General features: G+C 37.4%; 1 protein-coding gene across 4 annotated transcripts in view; it reads left to right on the top strand.

The window, feature by feature from the left end:
• LOC127867863 (extended synaptotagmin-2-like) overlaps positions 1–22348 on the top strand; it is a 71460-nt gene that overhangs the window by 35653 nt on the left and 13459 nt on the right. For 3 of the 4 annotated variants that reach the window (XM_052409357.1, XM_052409361.1, XM_052409359.1), the window contains 4 exons: positions 2024–2119; positions 12824–12862; positions 16427–16585; positions 18796–18945. In XM_052409357.1, coding sequence (XP_052265317.1) covers positions 2024–2119; positions 12824–12862; positions 16427–16585; positions 18796–18945 — 444 coding nt within the window. The remainder of the gene's footprint in view (positions 1–2023; positions 2120–12823; positions 12863–16426; positions 16586–18795; positions 18946–22348) is intronic. The other variant, XM_052409358.1, reaches the window with a different exon arrangement.

The raw sequence follows: 22348 nt of genomic DNA, 5'->3' as shown, positions 1-22348 counted from the left end.
TTAAGTTGAAAGGAAATGTACAGTATTTTGTGCCAAATAAAACTTGACACAGATTTTTGGGAATAAGATACAGGAAGTTTTGAAATCTTACAACATGGATTCAAATTTTTGATACAAAAGAGGCCAATACCAAATTTGAAAGGCATTGATAATATTTGCAGCACCTGTCTGCATAGTTGTTTTAATTTCTCACTTCCGAAATGGCTGCATAAAGTAATTGCACTTTCAATCTTTGCATCCTAAAAATTCCCATAAAAAATTTCAGTCCCGGCCAGCACTTTGCCAATTTAAATGTATTATTAAAATAATCCGACGCCACTGTAAGCCATGCTAAGACTTTGTGTCACGTCTAACATTCATCGCCCTACAGCTCTTAGAAGTAAAGGTCAAAATTGGATGTTAAACAGTTTGAAAAATCCTGTCTCTGCCATAACTTTGCCAAATATTCATTCATCATCAAGCAATTATTATATTCCACTCCTGTGTACCGAAGTTCCTTGTACAACACAATGGGCATGTATTTCACTGAACGCCTTAAGGGACTTTGAGAAATGACAACTTTTAAATAGTCTTAGATTTTCATGTATTTTCTCCCTGAGGTCTAGGTACAAATCAGAAGGCTAATTCTTTTATTGAACTTCTGCATGTTGTTATCATTATTTTGGATGATACAAAATTTTATAATTTTGTTATACAATTCATGAATTTACATTTTTTTAAGTATGTTAATTTGTTAACAACTGTTTTTACCTTCATTGTTTTAAGTTTTTGCCCACTCTCAAGTTAGTTACCCCGTTTCATAGCCATACAACTTGTTAATTTTATTGATTTGTTGTTGCTTCCTGTTTTTTAACATACTGAGAATTAAGACTATATCAAGGTGTTTACATATTATGTAAAATTGGAATTAGACATCAAACATAGAATTGACATCCTTTTGGCAATTTTCTCAAAAAAAACTGTTCTTTTCACGCTCTGAATATGCATGTATTTGGTAATATTCGTTCCGATCATTTAGTATATAAAATAATTTTCCATTTTATATTTCATTTAGAAGTGATTTTTTTTTACTGTATTCAACAGGTATATATGCATCAAAGAATTGCTTAAAAAAAGTTAAATCTATCATTTATGTATTATTCCAACTTAACATAATAGTTGTTTTGTTTTTTTTTTTAAGTTTTTTTGGAAGTAACTTAAAAAATTTTTTTTAATGATCTACAATTATAATAAATATATAGAGAATATTATGTGAGTTTTGGATAAAGATCAAGTTTATCATGTGAGGCTTAGAACCGTGTTAGCCGAGCATGATATACTTGATCTTTATCCGAAACTCACATGTCATATTCTATTTATCCTATTATTTCCTCCCCTTTTCCATTAATAATTAAAAAATATCGCATTTTTTGACGATTTTATCTTTCAGTAGTTGACAAGAACAAATTCTCCAATTTATTGAAAAACCCAAATCTGATCTAAAAATAGCATTAGTTTAAAGCTCAAGTTTATACTATCATTGTTATACTATCGATGTTCATCTGGTAATAGGATAAATTTCCATTTCCGTTCTTTTTTCCATTTTAGGAACCATCACTCCTTATCTTGCTTCCATATTTGCACTAAAGTAGTGTAGTTCAAAAACAATGTATACTAGTTGAAAATAATTGTGTTTCAGGGAGTTACTTATTCATAATAAACATTTACTGACATTTTAACCTCCAGTAATAAACCTGTCATTCTTATCTTCCCATACAATACTTATGAATACAAAAGTAAGATTTATTGACTTAATACGCATCTGTTTATTTATTTTTTTAAAGTGACTTTGAGTTACTTTTTTTCATACTCAGTTAAGTCAAACTTAATATATTGAGATACAAAAATAAGTTTTAGTTTAAGTCACATATCCAAAATGTTGCATGGCCAAATGTACCAAAATTCAGTACTTAGCCTAAAATACAACTGTTTCATGCTCTGCCCTCACCACAACTGTCACAAAGCATGGTCATCACTGTTTCAGTCAATATTGGCAAATAACAAGGAAGGAGCCGCAAGCAAGAACGACTTGTCCTCCTGTATCCTGATGGTGAACCTTGACTCAGCACGAGAGTTGCCGGTAAGTGCAGTGTAACCTGTACAGATTATGTGTAACCCTAAGTCAAGTCAAGAAAATATTAACACTGTTGGTACTGCATATTTAATACATTAGGTAACACATCAGTGTGGAACTTTTGAAATAGATATTACTTGTTTTTTTAAAACATGACCTGTGACTTTCTAGGACAATGTTATACTGGGAATAAAGACCTAATTTTATTAATTTAATTGTGCAGTCAAATCTAATTATTTCATAATCATGCGTTAAGCAAATCAAATGGTAAAGTGTTTTTATTGATCACCACAATACCTTGCTAAATTTGTGTTGTGAAATATTAAGATATTGAGAGATAAGAAGAACAAATATGAAAACAGACTTTTGTTGCTCAGATAAGCACTTCAAATTGACTGTACATTTATATATGAGTCACGCTCTAGGAAAACTGGGCTTAATGCATGTGTGCAAAGTATTGTCCCAAAGTGAAGTCTATACATGCTATTCTGGGACGATGTTTACAAAATTTAATAGGTATGCAATATCTTTATGATATTAAGACATATTTTCATCAGTTATAAGGGTAAGCACAAAAATCATATAATTTGTGTGAAGTAGTGATTCCCTATGTATTCCAATAGAATGCATGTCTTAATGTTCAGTATGTCACATCTAGAGCTTTATGTGTTTGTTTTATCCCAGTTTAAATAAAACCTATTATCAGTTAAGAAACTACAAACCTGTTCCCACAAACTTGAACTCATTTTGCATACCATATTCTATAAGCTGACCCTGGCCATATTTAAACCTGGGTCACCTGCCACCATAAACTGGTCTACTCCGTCATGTCTTAGAAAAACATTCTTACCACTCTAGAGGCAACATTTATGTCTCAATCTGGATGAAACTTGATCATAATGTTCATCAAGACAACATGTAGGCAGAGTTTGAATCTGGGTCACAGGTGTCCAAAAGGTAGGTCACCAGGTCAAATCTTAGACAAACCATGTAACAATTCTGTAGTCCACATTTATAACTGATTCTTTATGGAACTTGGTCAGATTATTTATCTTAACTTTATCTAGACCAAGTTTGAATCTGGGTCATGTGTGTGTAAAAACTAGGTAACCAGGTAGAATCTTAAAACCACTACTACAGAGGCCACATTTATGACTGAATTTCGATGAAACTTTATCAAAATGTTTATAACAACAACGTCGAGGCCAAGTTTGAAGTTGTGTGACATGTTTAATAAAATTAGGTCACAAAGTCACATCTTAAAAAAACCCATAAAACCACTCAATGAAATATGATACAAAATTTGGTACAACAATTTAACATACTATGAAGACCATGTTTAAATATGGGTAAAAAAATGGATAAAAAAGAATATAATCAGGCCAAGTCTCTGAAATTTGCTGTACCTTAACTCAGGTGAGCACTTGAGGGCCATCATGGCTCTCTTGTCCTACAACTTGATTGTAGATTAGCAAGTGCATTCCTAGAAACTGGGAAATTTGGCATTTGAAAATTCTGTATTGTGATGGGAAGTATCAAAGGCTGGATCCATCATTTTTAAGATAAGGCAGATGACTTTCTTAAGAGTGTGCGCCCTGCTGTATATTCATGTAGCTGTGTTTGTAATTGTATACCCTAATACTTTACATACAAACTTTTATCCTCTACCTTTTAAAGACAATTTTCATGTACCAATCTGCAGACTGATCATAGGGATTCTAACTGGTGTATAATTCTTTATTATAAACTGAAGCATTGCTGTTGAAATCACATCACAATTGGAGATGTTAAGTCAATTAAATGATCTTTATAATACAATATGCATGTACAATCCTTTTTCTGGGAAAACTGGGCTTAATGCATGTGCTTAAAGTGTGGTACCAGATTAGCCTGTGCAGTCCCCACTGGCCAATCAGGGACGGTACTTTCCACTTTTATTGTATTTTTCATTTAAAAGAAGTCTCTGCTAAACAAAAATCAAGTCTAGGCAGAAAGTGTTGTCCCTGACTAGCCTGTGTGGACTGCACAGGCTAATCTCAGACAACACTTTATGAAATGCAGTAAGCCCAGTTTTCCCAAAGCACGGCTCATATCTGGCTAAAGTTTTTGTATCAAGAGCTGGAACCAGGAGGTTTGTCCATTGCTGACCTATAAGAAATTTGTTTTCAGTCTTTAGACCTGTTTATTTATCTGTTTCTCTTTCTAGTAGTGAAATTATTGATTTGTAAATTAGAATAACATTAATATACAAAATGTAATACGTGTATTGGAACTATGCAAATATCTCATATGTAATTGTCTTAAAAGTAAAATGGCTTTTACAATGTGTTTTTATTTTGTCTGATGAGTTGATTATTTTAATAGTTACTAATTGAGGTTTTTATGCCCCTGGATCGAAAGATCGGGGGTATATTGTTTTTGGCCTGTCTGTCTGTCTGTCATTCATTGTATGTGTGTGTCCCAAAACTTGAACCTTGGTTAAAGTTTAATAACTTTTTCAATATTGAAGATAGCAACTTCATATTCGGCATGCATGTGTATCTCACGGAGCTGCACATTTTGAGTGGTGAAAAGTTAAGGTCAAGGTCATCCTTCAAGGTCAAAGGTCAAATATCAATGTATTTTTCTTTCCTAAAACTTAAGCCTTTGTTAAAGTTTGGTCATAACTTTTTTAATATTGAAGATAGCAACTTGAAATTTTGCATGCATGTGTATCTCATGGAGCTTTACGTTTTGAGGGGTGAAAGGTCTAAGTCATCCGTCAAGGTCAAAGGTCAAAATTAAAAAAACAACATACATTTATCCATGCAATCTCTCACTTACTAACTCCCATTTTCTTACTAACATGGTCTTTTTAAGCCACCGGATCGAATAATCGGAGGTATATTGTTTTGGTCTGTCTGTCATTCTGTAGAAAACTTTAACCTTGGCTAAAGTTTTTCAATATTGATTAATTTTTGCAATATTGACGATAGCTACTTGATATTTGGCATGCATGTGTATCTCATGGAGCTGTGTCGGACCGTATTTGGTACAAAAACGAATATGGTACATTTGTACCATATTCGGCCGAATATGGTACAAATGTACCATACTCGGACCGAAGATGGTACAATTTTCGACCAATATGGTACAAACATTGTACCATATTCGGTTGGAATAAGTTTTTCTATGCTCGCCAAAACGTATTTGGTACATACCAAAAAAACTCATAAAAATGAAAATGGCCTACGTATATGGTACATAAATTATGTATTTCTTAATAAATGAAATAGTCTGCCGATGTGTAAACTTTTTTTCAAACTCAAATACATTGTATTAACCTAATATTGGAAGTGACAAAAGTATCATCATCATCATCATCATCATCATCGTCGTCGTCGTCGTCGTCGTCGTCGTCGTCGTCGTAACTAGCAGTAACAGAAACAGCTAACCTAACCACACTTTACATGGATTTTGCTGGTTGTGTAACTGTTTCGCCGGCTAGCTCAGTCGGTTGCGCGTCAGATTGGCACGCAGGCGGCCTGGGTTCGATTCCCGGGCGGGCCAGATACTTTCGTGGAGATCATTAATAGCAATTTTCAAATTTTTAAAACTTTTTTTTTCGAAAGTGTATTTTCACCAAAATCCGATTTAAGAGATTTTGAGCTCTTTTAAATGAATATATCTCTCCAAAAATAAGGATGTTTGACTGGCTGCTTTAGACAGGTGTGACTGTATTCCTAAACATTACTTTGTAAAGTTGATTTGTCGTTCCGACGTCATATTGCTGAGAAGCCGACAAAGCTTTGAAGTTTCCGATTTTTTCTTTGATAACGTGCCGCTTTAAAAAGGCGGGAATTTTGCACACGAGTCTTACTCAGAAGTCAGTAACCATATTTGACTTGGTGGTCGGCAAGAAAAGTTGTGATTTTCGACTAGAAAGAATTGAAATCCAAACTTTCTTCAAACTTCAAAAGAATTCTTGACAGTAAGTACTGTACATAATTTTAATTTTCAGTTGTCTTAATATGCATTGATGTTTTAACATGCATTGATTTTTATGTTTTATGCCCCCCCCCCCCCCTCAGAGTGCATTTGCAGTTGTCCGTCCGTCTATCCAATTGTCCGTGGCATTCCTTCCGGGTGCGTAACTCCTAAACTGCTAAAATATTTAAGCTACAGTCATTTTTTCGAAAGTGTATTTTCCACCAAAATCAGATCGAGCTCCTGTAATCTGTAGATTTGAACATTTTAAATTTTATGGAGTTTATAGGTCTTTGACCTTCGAACCCTGCCTAGTCGTGACTTCTGGTGAGCGACCTAGGCCCCCAGGGCCCCTTCTTTATATCCCTTCCATCCACGTAGCTTTGGTTTCTACAGACCGTTTGTCCGTTGACCGCCATAAGTTTGCCCGCTATTTTTCCCCTGAATTTGAATTCGGTTGGATTTCAATGAAACTTTACATGAAGTACTTGCTACTTTCATTGCGCATATTGCCCGGAAGTTCGGATTGTAAATTTTAGCGGAGCTATCAGACGAGTGATTTTAGCTCAGCTCATGTCGTGAGACATTCGTTTTCGACACGCGGTGTTCAATACAAGCTCTATTAACTAATGAAGTATAAATGTATAATAACTTATTATATTATTTCAGATGAAGGAAGCAATTAGGAGAAAAAGGAAGCAATTAGGGTGCTTGCCCAGGTCGAAGTACGACATTATTGTCAGATGTTTAAACGGATCGTTCGATGTCCCTGTGAAGAAACGGACACCTGAAGAGAATAATTGTTTGGCCATGATTAGAAAACGTAAGGACTTCGAGCTTGGTGACCGGGGTTCTTTATTGTGTGGCGGAAAGCAAGTCCTTGTGAAAGAAGATCTTCCTAGATTTGTTGAGAAGATGTTCATGGAAAACAAAGGATGTGGAGCAAGGGTTATTTACAACAAACTGAAAGTAAATTACACGGGGTTCTCGGAACAAGCTATCCTTGAAATACTGTACAATAGCAAGTATTACCATGAGAAGTATCCGAGATTTACAAACAAGCCAAAGCCAAAGACAATTACAGAAGAGGAACCAGGCAAAAGATGGCAGATTGACATAATTAACATGAAAAATCAAAGTGTTAGCTACAAGGGGTCCACATACAGTTATATTCTACAAGTCGTGGACGTTTATTCTAGGTACGTTATGCCAAAACCCCTGAAAACGAAGAGTTCGCGTGAAGTTGCAAAGGCATTAGAGGACGTGTTGATGGTTAACCTTGCCCCTGACATCATCCAATGTGACAACGGACTGGAATTTAAAGGCCCTAGTATGAAACTTTTGTTGAACAAGTACAACATCAAAATGATCAATAGTAGGCCGTATCATCCTCAATCACAGGGCAAGTGTGAAAGGTCAAACAGTGTTATAAAGGCCAAGATTCTATTTGCAACAAAAAGTAAACGTGGATTTAACTGGGTCGAAGGGCTTCAAGATTTAGCCTATGCCATAAACACAAGTTTCAAACGAGTTCTTGGGGGTCTCACGCCCTTTGAAGCCTACTACGGAAGAAGTCATGTTTTTACCAAAGAACGTCATAGTTCTCGTGAAATAAAGAAAACCATACGGCGAGCAAATAAAAAGGCTTACAGGTCGCTGTTGAAAAACGCAACTTCCCCAAGCAAGTACAAAGTAGGAGAGACAGTATTAATTCGCTATCCCTTTCGAAAATCCAGGGTGCCAACCAAAAGATATGTTATCGAAGGCAAGGTAGAAAAAGTAAAACGAAATGGTGTTTATATCGTGTCATTTCAAGTACCGAACAAACCCGAACTTGGATTCGTAAGCAAATCGGTTGGGGTCGAAAACATGACTAGCCTAACTGTTGCGTTAGAGAAACAACGAAAAATTAAAAAACATTCATTAAAACAGAACCGCTCAGAGAAACAAAATCACAGAACTAAGTACTATCATGTTTTAACACACCATGAAAATCTGCAGTTGTTGGATGGGGTGAATATTGCCATGGACCCAAATCCGGATGGAAATTGTCAATTTGCTGCTATATCGCATCAACTTGGTAAAATTGGTATATACAAAGACGTAGATGCTTTACGTAAGGAAGCAGTCCATCACATTGTAGAAAACAGATATTTCTATGAAACTTTTGTCTATGATGAAACATTTGATGAATACGTTAAGAATATGTCTAAGAATGGGACATACGGCGACAACCTCACGCTCATTGCACTTATGAGAGAATATAATTTGCAGTGCCTGGTAGTTTCTACCCGAGGACTAGAACACTCATCAATTGTGTCAGCAGATGGAAAGTTCGATGGTGATGTTGGAACAATTGCATTGGGGTATTTCCCAGAAGGATTTGGCATGCATTACGTTAGTATCCGTATCAATCAACGCGTGTACAAGGACATAATATCACGCTTAGAACAGTCGTATGACAACGGTGACTCTGGCGACAGCGCTGCGTCTGGCGACAACGCTGCGTCAGGCGACAACGCTGCGTCTGGCGACAACGGTGACTCTGGCGACAACGGTGACTCCGGCGACACCGCTGCGTCTGGCGACAACACTGCATCTGGCGACAACGCTGCGTCTGGCGACAACGGTGACTCTTGCGACAACGGTGACTCCGGCGACAACGGTGACTCCAGCGACAACGGTGACTCCGGCGACAACGGTGACTCCGGCGACAACGCTGCGTCTGGCGACAACGGTGACTCCGGCGACAACACTGCGTCTGGCGACAACACTGCATCTGGCGACAACGCTGCGTCTGGCGACAACGGTGACTCTTGCGACAACGGTGACTCCGGCGACAACGGTGACTCCAGCGACAACGGTGACTCCGGCGACAACGGTGACTCCGGCGACAACGCTGCGTCTGGCGACAACGGTGACTCCGGCGACAACGGTGACTCTGGCGACAACGGTGACGTCTCTGTGTGTTCAGCCCTGAAAGAGCTTCAAGATATGATAAACAATAGGAGGGCACAGAAGCGAACGACTTTTCCATTTCTGATGTTACCACTTCACATTCAAGTTGAAATTTTTAAGTTCTGCATACAATCAAACCCGTCAATCCAGTTTGTGTTGGCGAAGGTCGGCAAACCCTTTAGAGATTTAATAAGGTCAATGAGTTTGCAAACACCTAGAATTTACATTCGGCCGGATATTGGACTAGATACTAGTAACAGAAATCCTGTTAGCGTTCGTTTCCTATTAACAAGAGCGGGCAGAAACAGCGGTCTTATTTCGGCAATAAAAGAAATCATCAAGGGGCCAAAATGGGCAAACGCATGGCTGCGTTTGCGTGTTAGTGGAATCGGTTGGTATGATATCATAGATGTCATGTACAGACATTACAGGTGAAATATACATGTATATCGGTGTTTGGAAACCTGTTATGTTATTTTTGTGATTGATTATTATGTTCTTCTACCGGAAATTTGTTGTCATTTGCTCATTTACTGGTAACTTTTTACGAAGCACATTTGGGATATTTTGGCTGCTACTAAAATGAATGTATATATGTATATTATGTCTTGTCAAAATGCTACAGTTGGATTAAAATTTAAATGCTGTTCTATGTTCTTCAATATTACTTTGAAAAATCCTGTCAGTATACCAATAAATGAAAAAAGTACAAGTTTGTTGAATCTAATGAATGAAACAAATTATAAAATACAAAATGTAAAATGAATATGTGATGATGATGATGACAAAACATTTGTGATGATGATGATGGTAAAAAAATTGTGATGATGATGGTGGTGGTGATGATGATGACAGTGGTTATGATGATTGGGGTTTGATGATTGTGGTGATGATGATGATGATGATGATAATGATGATGATGATGATGATGATAACAAACGTTTTGGGATGATGATGACAGCGATGTTTATCGGACGATGATGATGGTTATAATGATGATGATAAGTTTTTAGATGATGATGACGGCGATGTTTATCGGCCGACGATGATGATAATGATGATGATGATAACAAAATATTTGTGATGATGATGATGGCGATGTTTATTGGCCGATGATGATGATGATATTCTCATCGTCGTCATCATCATCACAACATCCTCATTATCGACCGAAAACATCGCTGTCATTATCATCACAAAAAAAACTTTTGTGATCACCATTACGATCATGATAATGGATATGATGATGTTGGTTTTGATGGTGATGATGATGGTGGTGTTGGTAAAGATAACAACGATGATGATCATTGGGGTGTTGATAATTGATGTGATGATGATGATGATGATGATGATGATGATGATGATGATGAGATAACGATGATGATGATGATGATGATGATGATGAGATAACGATGATGATGATGATGATGATTACGATGATGAGTGTGTATCATATTCGGAACGAATGTGGTACATTTTTCATCCGAATATGGTACAAGTTTGTACCATATTCGGTCAGGCATTTTACCCCAAAACTGCAGATACGTATATGGTACAATTAGACAGTTGTACCATATTCGGCCGAATATGGTACAAACTTGTACCATATTCGTTTTTGTACCAAATACGGTCCGACAGAGCTGCACATTTGAGTGGTGAAAGGTCAAGGTCAATGTCACACTTAAAGGTCAAAGGTCAAATATATGGCTTCAAAGCAGCGTCAAAACTTTAACCTTGGTCATAACATTTGCAATATTGAAGATAGCAATTTGATATTTGGCATGCATGTGTATCTCATGGAGCTGCACATTTTAAGTGGTGATAGGTCAAGGTCATCCTTCAAGGTCAAAGGTCAAATTTTTGGCTTCAAAGCGGCACAATAGGGGGCATTGTGTTTCTGACAAACACATCTCTTGTTCTGATTTATAAGTCTTCTATCGATGTAACAGGAGGGAACCACAGGTTTACCCCTGGTCACTGTCTTGTCAGTCTGAATCTGGATCCTGCAAAACTCATAAAGTACTTAAGCTAGTTTGTGATAACTTAGTATGTGAAAAGAAGGACATAATGAGGAATTTACATACCGTAAAACACTGTGTATAACGCGCATTTATGTATAACGCGCATCTACTTTTTGAAGCAAAAAAATCAGGAAAAAAAGTTTTTGAAGCAAAAAAAAAATTAAGGCAAATTTTCCGTACCGGAGGCTCACTGAAAATCGTTTTATTTATATTGCCGATCTCACGTGTTATTTTATTTTTCAATAATTAATTATCTTAAAGACGATAACGATAAAGATATAACTTGTTTGTATGTGGTTTTTTTTTAAATTATATTATTACGCGTAAATGTTTCAATTTCCACGAGGATACTATTGAGGTTTTCATCATAAGTCTCTGAAGTAACTGTCAAGGATTTCATAATGGAGGAGTACACATTGCGGACCGATTAGTGTGCTTGGTATAACTAAGACACTGAAATTTTTTTTTGGTATTTGCACGGGGTTATTGACACATGACTAATTCACAACCGCGCATTTTATTTACATTTCCCATCTCACGCGTTCTTTTCAAGCGTCTATAATTGACAGGAGACTTAAACGACTCAAACTTCTCAACACCATTACTGACATTACCGGCGTTAAACAAACAATGGAGGTGTGAAGTCGTTTGCTAGTTCGCATGTTTTGATAATTGCCCAGCTACACAAAACTTGACAGGTGACGCAAATTGCTCGATAATCACAACCCCAATCTTGACAAGACGTATGAAAACGTGTAAACAAACACAACATCAATTTTATTAACACATTTGAAAAGCAATGAAAAATAATAATAAATATATCAGGAAACCTTGCCGACATACTATTGTAAATCGACAAGTGCCCCCAAATAAATTGTGTAACCCTAGTACAGTAGGGTATAATATTGTGGGAAAAAACAATAAAGTTTAAATAAAAATGGCTTCCTTGTTTTTCATTTTCTTCTTCAAATTTATTTTATTTCAATGCTCTGTATGTACCTGAAAAAGATAGAAAATATTAATGTTAACTTTATAACGTTTGTCCATCTATATTCAGATCGTAAATATAACACAATTATTAACAAAGTTACAGTTAAAACAACAGGGAACAGAATGATGCGAGTTACCGTAACCGGGTAACTGACAGGGAAAAAATGTCTTGGCATGGCTGTAGTTGTGCGTAACGCACATCAAGTTTTTAAAATTAAATTTGGGGGTAAAAATGTGCGCCTTATACACAAGGTTTTACGGTATTATTTCCTGGAGTTTTCCTGCTACTTAAAAAAGGCCGTAAAACAGACCTGATCCCAAAGCAAGCAGACCCGATCCCAAACAAAATTGTACAAAATATAATCCCAATTTCAAAAAAGATTTTTTCGTTTAAAAAAAAGTGTCTAATGATTATTATATCTTAATTTTATTTCATTAATATGTAACAATGAATATAACTATTATTTATATGATTTTGTTCTCCTCATTTGAATTAATATTAAGAGTTGTATAAAATTATTTTTTCCAAATATGTGGACTTTAAGGGTGAATTGCATTTCTATCAAAAATGGCCAGTCAATGGCCTGATGTGTCACTATTTTTGGATTACAAAATCCCAATTTGGTCTATTTTGTTGATAAAAAAAATTCCCAAATGTGCAATAGTATTGATTTAAACAATCCAAATGTGATCAGACTCCTTTTCCCAACATGACGAGGAAACAACCTGAGATTAGTTGTATGTCTGAAAAAAATTATGGTTTCTATTGTTACAGAAACAATTTACAGCTAACATCTTTGACCTGCTATTCTCGGTAACTAAAAATTACAGAAGCTAGGTTTATAAAACTTGGAGATCCTGTTCTTTCTCCGACATAATTAACCCAGCAGTAGACTGCTGTTTTGTCCGTAACAAATAACTTGTTTTCAGTTAATTTTGTAATGTTTTCATATTTTGAAATGTTTATTTTGTTTGATTTTATTATTGTTGTTGTTTTTGTCTTCAGGGGATATCCAAGGAGTCCCTTCTGGTATGGCACAGCCATCACCTCATAAAACATTCATTGATCATCTGCGCATCTTCTTGGGAAACTGTCTCAATGCATGACTTTGTGCATTAAGTGTCGTCCCAGATCAGCCTGGGCAGTTCAGACAGGTTAATCAAGGAGGAAACTTTCATGGAATTTTTGGTTTAGATGAAGTCTCTTCTCAATTAAAAACCAGATAAGTTGGAAAGTGTTATTTCTTATTAGCCTGTGAAGACTGCACAGGTTATCCTGGAACAACACTTGACACACATGCATTGAGTTCAGTTTTCACTGAAGGAGGCTCATAAAAAATATCAGTATTTTTTAGGGTGTAAAGCACTGATGCCTTCGTGTTAAACCATAAGGGTGTAAGCTCCAGTAGTTTAAAAGCCAACATCAGAATGACAGTGTTGTTATTTGGCCAATTAACAATAATTGTTCATTCAAAATAAAGCACATTAATCATGTTCTATAATACTGTGGGTTTGCAGTGAAAATAATATTATATTATTGTGTTTTATACTTTTTGACAGTCACTTAATCCTTACAAAACAAGTATGTAAGCACAATCAACTGTTCTCAGTGATTCTAATTTGACCTCTAATTGTGACATTTACCTAAGCTTTAAGAACCTGATTGGTCTGGTATTATGCTTTCAAGTTGATTAACCAAGTTGAGTAAGGTTATTTACCATCTTTTCAATAAGGATAAACAATCGAAACAAAAATAAAATCATGGGTACATTAATTTGACCTTTCAGAAGACATAGACCTCTGTTGCATGCTGTCTCATTTTACACAAGTTATGCAAAAATGGGTCTTTTGCCATATGTAGCCATTAACACAAACTGGTCAGGAGTTACGCTGTCCTCTAAACAGACCACAAAACCTTGCATTAGTTTATAGTTGACAGGGTTGCTTTTGACCAGAGTGTGTGACTGAGGTTGCGACAGTGCATAGATCATTTATTACACTATCTATACATATTGCAGATTTCATATCAGTATTTTTTAAGTACAGAGATTAGAGTACTGTTTTAGATTAGACCCCATTTTTATATTTGTAGGCCATTATAAAGGTATAGATTGCAATCAGCTTTCCTAACTATCAGTTTTACAATGTCCAGCTTTTAAATCATCTTCGTCAAGGCTGTATGTTGGGGTTTTGATGATCATCTGTGATAGCTTTATCAGAATAAAGAAGAAATTTCTAATTCAAGTAACTAAATAATACAATTACGCAGTCTTATTACTCATACATGGTTATTATGAGAATTAGTGTATCATAGTTTATTGGAATGAGTAAACATTAGCATTTGTCAGTGTAAAGATAAATAAAAATTCTATCATGTAAATGTTTACAACTATATAAAAATGTTTTGCACATTAAAGAGTTCTCTACTATCATAGATAAAATTGTTGGAAATTTATATATTATGCATTAATACATCTGCCTTTGGATATATATATACATTAAATTATTATAAATATGAATATGTATGCTGTTTGACGGGTTTGTCTTGTGAACTATATTAATCAGCAGCAGTTATTTAAAGGAATTGAAATCATACATCCATAAAACATCACACAATTTTCTAATTGACTTCCCAGTACTCTGGTATTATGGACTTCTTTCCTTCATGTCCCATTGCCCCATTTCAATTGCACCCTTGATTGCCGTGGATGTAATGTTTGATGCTGGTCAACTCCGCTTGTTCAACAACTCACTTTACCTGGGAATACTGGTTTACCCCTACTCGAAGCACATACCTTTGCCAGTTACTGACAACTGCCCTACTTAAATCAGAGCAAGGGAGAGAATGGTCAATTGTGACACAAGTTATGTGGCTGGGTCAGGGATCAAACCCGCCATCCTGGGATTTTTTGGCAAATCTTGATGTTGTTAACACAATATTTGTGTTTGTCATTGATCGTTTTGTTCATAAATTACTGCATGGAAGTTTTTACATGTATAATGATTTTGCTGAAATTAAAATGTGTGTCTTAAAAAAGCTTGATTTTAACTCAACTGAGCATGAAGTAAAGCTCATGGCAAGCTATTGTGGTCAGTATATGTCTGGCGTCCGTCAACACGACTCTTCTGTTGTCTAGTCTTAGCTCATTTCCGCTCTGTAGATCACGTACAATCTTGATGAATGGAATGTTTATTTTGACAATACGTAAACCATGGTTGAATCTGGCTCAGTTTGCATCCAAAACTAGGTCAACAGTTTAAATCTTAGAAAAACTTTTATACATGATTTATCTTGACAATATTGAGGTAAAGCTCAAATCTTGGTAACATGTGTACAAAAATGAGGTCACCTGGTCAAAACTTAAAAAAAACATGTTACCCTTCTAGTAACCACATTTATTACTCAATCTTGATGAAACTCTGTCAGAATGTTACTTTTTGCAATATCTAGGCCTAAGTTTGTATCTTTGCCACATGTGTACAAAAGCTAGTTCACCAGGTCAAATCTATGAAAATCTTGTTGCCACTCTTGAATCAGGGTCACAGGTGTTCAAAGGCTAGGTCACCATGTCAAATCTGAGAAAAAAATGGTTGCCCTTCTGACCCAGGTAAGCGATTTATGGCCATCATAGCCTTCTTGTTTGATAAATTAGCTTGTTGAACATAACATTCTAAAAAAAATTGTTTTGATACCAAAATTTCATGTACTAATTTTGCATCTTGTTTGTAATTTTCAGTGCTAAAAGTAACGTTTATTCTTATTCATCTTTACAGTTTAAGCACATGGTGCTTGAATTAAGGGAATTAATCATTTGACATGAGTTTCACTTTAACACCTTTTTGTTTGATTTTACTATTTTGTTATGTATCTCAAATAACACCTTTCAATGGAGTGAAATTGAGTATTTAAAAAGAATTATCTAATTTATGTAAATAAAATGTGTAAATCCTTAATTATTTAATAATTAACTGTAAATAAGTATGTCTGATAAAATTTCATTGTAGTGAAATTAGATGCATGTTAACTATATTAACTGTTGTTTATTTGAGAATAGTGATGAAATAGGAAGTGAGCATAATTAATTTGTATGACAAAAACAATTTATTTTCTTTCAAACAATCATGGGAAACAAGTAGAAATTGCATGTAAATTATTTCTCTTTTGGTAATGCATGTTAGTAAAGTGTCATCCAATATAAGGTTGTGCAGTCTGCACCAGCTAATCAGGGACAACACTTTCCGCTCTTCTAAACGAAATTCCAGTTTAGGCAGAAAGTGTCTGTTTGGATTAGCCTGTTCTGACTGCACTTTATGCACTAAGCCCAATATTTCCCATTACAAGACTCATTTTACATCAAACAGATGCCTGTTGTTTCAGAGATCCAAGAAAATGTCCGAGCCATCTCCCTACGTAACAATCAATGTGGGACAGAAAACAGAGACCAGTAACGTTGTCAATGACTCGACTGATCCTCGATGGGAACAAGGCTTCAGATTCCTGGTTCATGACCCAAATTTCCAGGTGGTTGACTTAAAGGTAAGTGGGGCAATACAAATCGGTCGTGCTCTGTAAAAAAGGGGTTAAATGCAAAAGGGTAAAGTGTCGTCCCAGAATAGCCTGTGCAGTCTGCACAGGCTAATCAGGTACAACACTTTCCGCTTTTATGGTATTTTTCGTGTACAAAAAGTCTCTTCTTGGCAAAAATCCAGTTTAGGTGGAAAGTCTCATCCTGATTAGCCTGTGCGTACTGCACAGGCTAATCTGGGACGACACTTTACGCACATGCATTAAACCCCCTTTTCACAAAGTAAGGCTCATTAGACAAAATCTCTAAGTTATATAAATAAATATATATAAATATTATATGATATGTATTGATTTGTGTGAACACTACTAGATTTTTTTCCCTTAAAATTAAGTTTGTAGGAAATTCATTTTTAATTATTAACAACATATTACAAAAACAAACACAAACATAAACAGCTTAAATACTAAGAGAACTGATCATAGTTGATAATGACAACAGTGAACTGCAGACATATTTTATGTGACTTCTTTTTATGACCCCCACCACTATAGTGGGGGACATATTGTTTTTGCCCTGTCTGTAGGTTTGTGTGTTTGTTTGTTTGTTGGTTTGCCCCAACTTTAACAATTGCAATAACTTTTGCAATATTCAAGATAGCAACTTGATATTTGGCATGTATGTGTATCTCATGGAGCTGCAAATTTTGAGTGGTGAAAGGTCAAGGTCATCCTTCAAGGTCAAAGGTCAAATATATGGGTCAAAATCGCTCATTATGTCCCCCACCACTATAGTGGGGGACATATTGTTTTGGCCCTGTCTGTTGGTTTGTGTGTTTGTTTTTTTGTTTGCCCCAATTTTAACATTTGCAATAACTTTTGCAATATTCAAGATAGCAACTTGATATTTGGCATGCATGTGTATCTCATGGCGCTGCACATTTTGAGAGGTGAAAGGTCAAGGTCATCCTTCAAGGTCAAAGGTCAAATATATGGGTCAAAATCGCTCATTTAATGAATACTTTTGCAATATTCAAGATAGCAACTTGATATTTGGCATGCATGTGTATCTCATGGAGCTGCACATTTTGAGTGGTGAAAGGTCAAGGTCATCCTTCAAGGTCAAAGGTCAAATATATAGCTTTAAAGCGGCGCAAAAGGGGACATAGTGTTTCTGACAAACACATATCTTGTGTTGGAAATGAAGACTTTAAACTTTGACTCAGTTAAGAAAGGCCTTTAATTTAATTTGATGTTCCCAAGGACTGCACAAAGATCAAAATGCCTCTTAGAGGTGAAGGGTTAAGTAAATTATTTCCTGTGTTGTTGTATTCCCATGTAATAGACAAGAAGACAGAGAAGGTTCTTGGTGAGCTGTCTTATCCACTTTGTTGTTGTATTCCCAGGTAATAGACAAGAAGACAGAGATGGTTCTTGGTGAGCTGTCTTATCCACTGTGTTGTTGTATTCCCAGGTAATAGACAAGAAGACAGAGAAGGTTCTTGGTGAGCTGTCTTATCCACTGTGTTGTTGTATTCCCAGGTAATAGACAAGAAGACAGAGATGGTTCTTGGTGAGCTGTCTTATCCACTGTGTTGTTGTATTCCCATGTAATAGACAAGAAGACAGAGAAGGTTCTTGGTGAGCTGTCTTATCCACTGTGTTGTTGTATTCCCATGTAATAGACAAGAAGACAGAGAAGGTTCTTGGTGAGCTGTCATATCCACTGTGTTGTTGTATTCCCAGGTAATAGACAAGAAGACAGAGAAGGTTCTTAGTGAGCTGTCTTATCCACTGTGTTGTTGTTTTCCCAGGTAATAGACAAGAAGACAGAGAAGGTTCTTAGTGAGCTGTCATATCCACTGTGTTATTGTATTCCCAGGTAATAGACAAGAAGACAGAGAAGGTTCTTGGTGAGCTGTCATATCCACTGTGTTGTTGTATTCTCAGGTAATAGACAAGAAGACAGAGAAGGTTCTTGGTGAGCTGTCATATCCACTGTGTTGTTGTATTCCCAGGTAATAAACAAGAAGACGGAGAAGGTTCTTGGTGAGCTGTCATATCCACTGTGTTGTTGTATTCCCAGGTAATATACAAGAAGACAGAGAAGGTTCTTGGTGAGCTGTCATATCCACTGTGTTGTTGTATTCCCATGTAATAGACAAGAAGACGGAGAAGGTTCTTGGTGAGCTGTCTTATCCACTGTGTTGTTGTATTCCCAGGTAAAAGACAAGAAGACAGAGATGGTTCTTGGTGAGCTGTCGTTCCCGCTGAAGAATCTCCTGGCAGCCCCAAATCTTGAGGATGATCGCTTCTTCCAGCTGAAGAAATCCGAGAGCAACAGTGAAATCTCTGTCCGCTTTGCACTCAGGGTAGGTGAAACAGTGAAATCTCTGTCTGCTTTGCACTCAGGGTAGGTGAAACAGTGAAATCTCTGTCCGCTTTGCACTCAGGGTAGGTGCTGCTTACTTTAATGACAAACCAAACCTTAATCCTTCATCATTCACCTTTGCTTTATAAGCATATTTTGTGCTGATAAAACATGTTTATTTGTATTTAAGTTTTGAAATAAAAAAATGTAATTCATTGCTTAATAACATTGCTAATATCTTTACCAACGATCCTTTATAAAGAAAAACAGTGTTTCTCTTTGTTTAAATCATTCATCAACCTTGGTATTTGTTCTAGGAAGGAAAATGTATGTTAAACTGTATGGGTAGATGTTAAGAGACAGTATGGGCCTTGTTCTGGAGAAAATGAGCCTTATGCATGTGCATAAAGTGGAGAAACTGAGCCTAATGCATGTGCATAAAGTGTCTTCCCACGTTAGGATGTGCAGTCTGCAATGCATGTGCATAGTGTCTTCCCACATTAGGATGTGCAGTCTGCAATGCATGTGCATAAAGTGTCTTCCCACATTAGGATGTGCAGTCTGCAATGCATGTGCATAGTGTCTTCCCACATTAGGATGTGCAGTCTGCAATGCATGTGCATAATGTGTCTTCCCACATTAGGATGTGCAGTCTGCAATACATGTGCATAATGTGTCTTCCCACATTAGGATGTGCAGTCTGCAATGCATGTGCATAATGTGTCTTCCCACATTAGGATGTGCAGTCTGCAATGCATGTGCATAGTGTCTTCCCACATTAGGATGTGCAGTCTGCAATGCATGTGCATAAAGTGTCTTCCCACATTAGGATGTGCAGTCTGCAATGCATGTGCATAAAGTGTCTTCCCACATTAGGATGTGCAGTCTGCAATGCATGTGCATAGTGTCTTCCCACATTAGGATGTGCAGTCTGCAATGCATGTGCATAGTGTCTTCCCACATTAGGATGTGCAGTCTGCAATGCATATGCATAATGTGTCTTCCCACATTAGGATGTGCAGTCTGCAATGCATGTGCATAAAGTGTCTTCCCACATTAGGATGTGCAGTCTGCAATGCATGTGCATAATGTGTCTTCCCACATTAGGATGTGCAGTCTGCAATGCATGTGCATAAAGTGTCTTCCCACATTAGGATGTGCAGTCTGCAATGCATGTGCATAGTGTCTTCCCACATTAGGATGTGCATGTCTTCCCACATTAGGATGTGCAGTCTGCAGTGCATGTGCATAAAGTGTCTTCCCACATTAGGATGTGCAGTCTGCAATGCATGTGCATAGTGTCTTCCCACATTAGGATGTGCAGTCTGCAATGCATGTGCATAGTGTCTTCCCACATTAGGATGTGCAGTCTGCAATGCATGTGCATAGTGTCTTCCCACATTAGGATGTGCATGTCTTCCCACATTAGGATGTGCAGTCTGCAATGCATGTGCATAGTGTCTTCCCACATTAGGATGTGCATGTCCTTCCACATTAGGATGTGCAGTCGCAATGCATGTGCATAAGTGGTCCGTCCCACATTAGGATGTGCTTCTTCCCACATTAGGATGTGCAGTCTGCAATGCATGTGCATAAAGTGTCTTCCACATTAGGAGTGCAGTCTGCAGTGCATGTGCATAAGTGTCTTCCCACATTTAGGATGTGCAGTCTGCAATGCATGTGCATAAAGTGTCTTCCCACATTAGGATGTGCAGTCTGCAATGCATGTGCATAGTGTCTTCCCACATTAGGATGTGCAGTCTGCAATGCATGTGCATAGTGTCTTCCCACATTAGGATGTGCATGTCTTCCCACATTAGGATGTGCAGTCTGCAGTGCATGTGCATAAAGTGTCTTCCCACATTAGGATGTGCAGTCTGCAATGCATGTGCATAAAGTGTCTTCCCACATTAGGATGTGCAGTCTGCAGTGCATGTGCATAAGTGTCTTCCCACATTAGGATGTGCAGTCTGCAATGCATGTGCATAAAGTGTCTTCCCACATTAGGATGTGCAGTCTGCAATGCATGTGCATAGTGTCTTCCCACATTAGGATGTGCAGTCTGCAATGCATGTGCATAAAGTGTCTTCCCACATTAGGATGTGCAGTCTGCAATGCATGTGCATAAGTGTCTTCCCACATTAGGATGTGCAGTCTGCAATGCATGTGCATAGTGTCTTCCCACATTAGGATGTGCAGTCTGCAGTGCATGTGCATAAAGTGTCTTCCCACATTAGGATGTGCAGTCTGCAATGCATGTGCATAAAGTGTCTTCCCACATTAGGATGTGCAGTCTGCAATGCATGTGCATAAAGTGTCTTCCCACATTAGGATGTGCAGTCTGCAATGCATGTGCATAAAGTGTCTTCCCACATTAGGATGTGCAGTCTGCAATGCATGTGCATAGTGTCTTCCCACATTAGGATGTGCAGTCTGCAGTGCATGTGCATAAGTGTCTTCCCACATTAGGATGTGCAGTCTGCAAGTGCATGTGCATAAAGTGTCTTCCCACATTAGGATGTGCAGTCTGCAATGCATGTGCATAGTGTCTTCCCACATTAGGATGTGCAGTCTGCAGTGCATGTGCATAAAGTGTCTTCCCACATTAGGATGTGCAGTCTGCAATGCATGTGCATAAAGTGTCTTCCCACATTAGGATGTGCAGTCTGCAATGCATGTGCATAGTGTCTTCCCACATTAGGATGTGCAGTCTGCAATGCATGTGCATAGTGTCTTCCCACATTAGGATGTGCAGTCTGCAATGCATGTGCATAAAGTGTCTTCCCACATTAGGATGTGCAGTCTGCAATGCATGTGCATAATGTGTCTTCCCACATTAGGATGTGCAGTCTGCAATGCATGTGCATAAAGTGTCTTCCCACATTAGGATGTGCAGTCTGCAATGCATGTGCATAAAGTGTCTTCCCACATTAGGATGTGCAGTCTGCAATGCATGTGCATAGTGTCTTCCCACATTAGGATGTGCAGTCTGCAGTGCATGTGCATAATGTGTCTTCCCACATTAGGATGTGCAGTCTGCAATGCATGTGCATAGTGTCTTCCCACATTAGGATGTGCAGTCTGCAATGCATGTGCATAGTGTCTTCCCACATTAGGATGTGCAGTCTGCAATGCATGTGCATAAAGTGTCTTCCCACATTAGGATGTGCAGTCTGCAATGCATGTGCATAGTGTCTTCCCACATTAGGATGTGCATGTCTTCCCACATTAGGATGTGCAGTCTGCAATGCATGTGCATAGTGTCTTCCCACATTAGGATGTGCAGTCTGCAATGCATGTGCATAGTGTCTTCCCACATTAGGATGTGCAGTCTGCAATGCATGTGCATAAAGTGTCTTCCCACATTAGGATGTGCAGTCTGCAATGCATGTGCATAAAGTGTC

The sequence above is a fragment of the Dreissena polymorpha genome, chromosome 2 (genome assembly GCF_020536995.1).
Source record: "Dreissena polymorpha isolate Duluth1 chromosome 2, UMN_Dpol_1.0, whole genome shotgun sequence".
Lineage (NCBI taxonomy): Eukaryota > Metazoa > Mollusca > Bivalvia > Myida > Dreissenidae > Dreissena > Dreissena polymorpha.
This window is presented reverse-complemented; position numbering and strand designations above follow the sequence as displayed.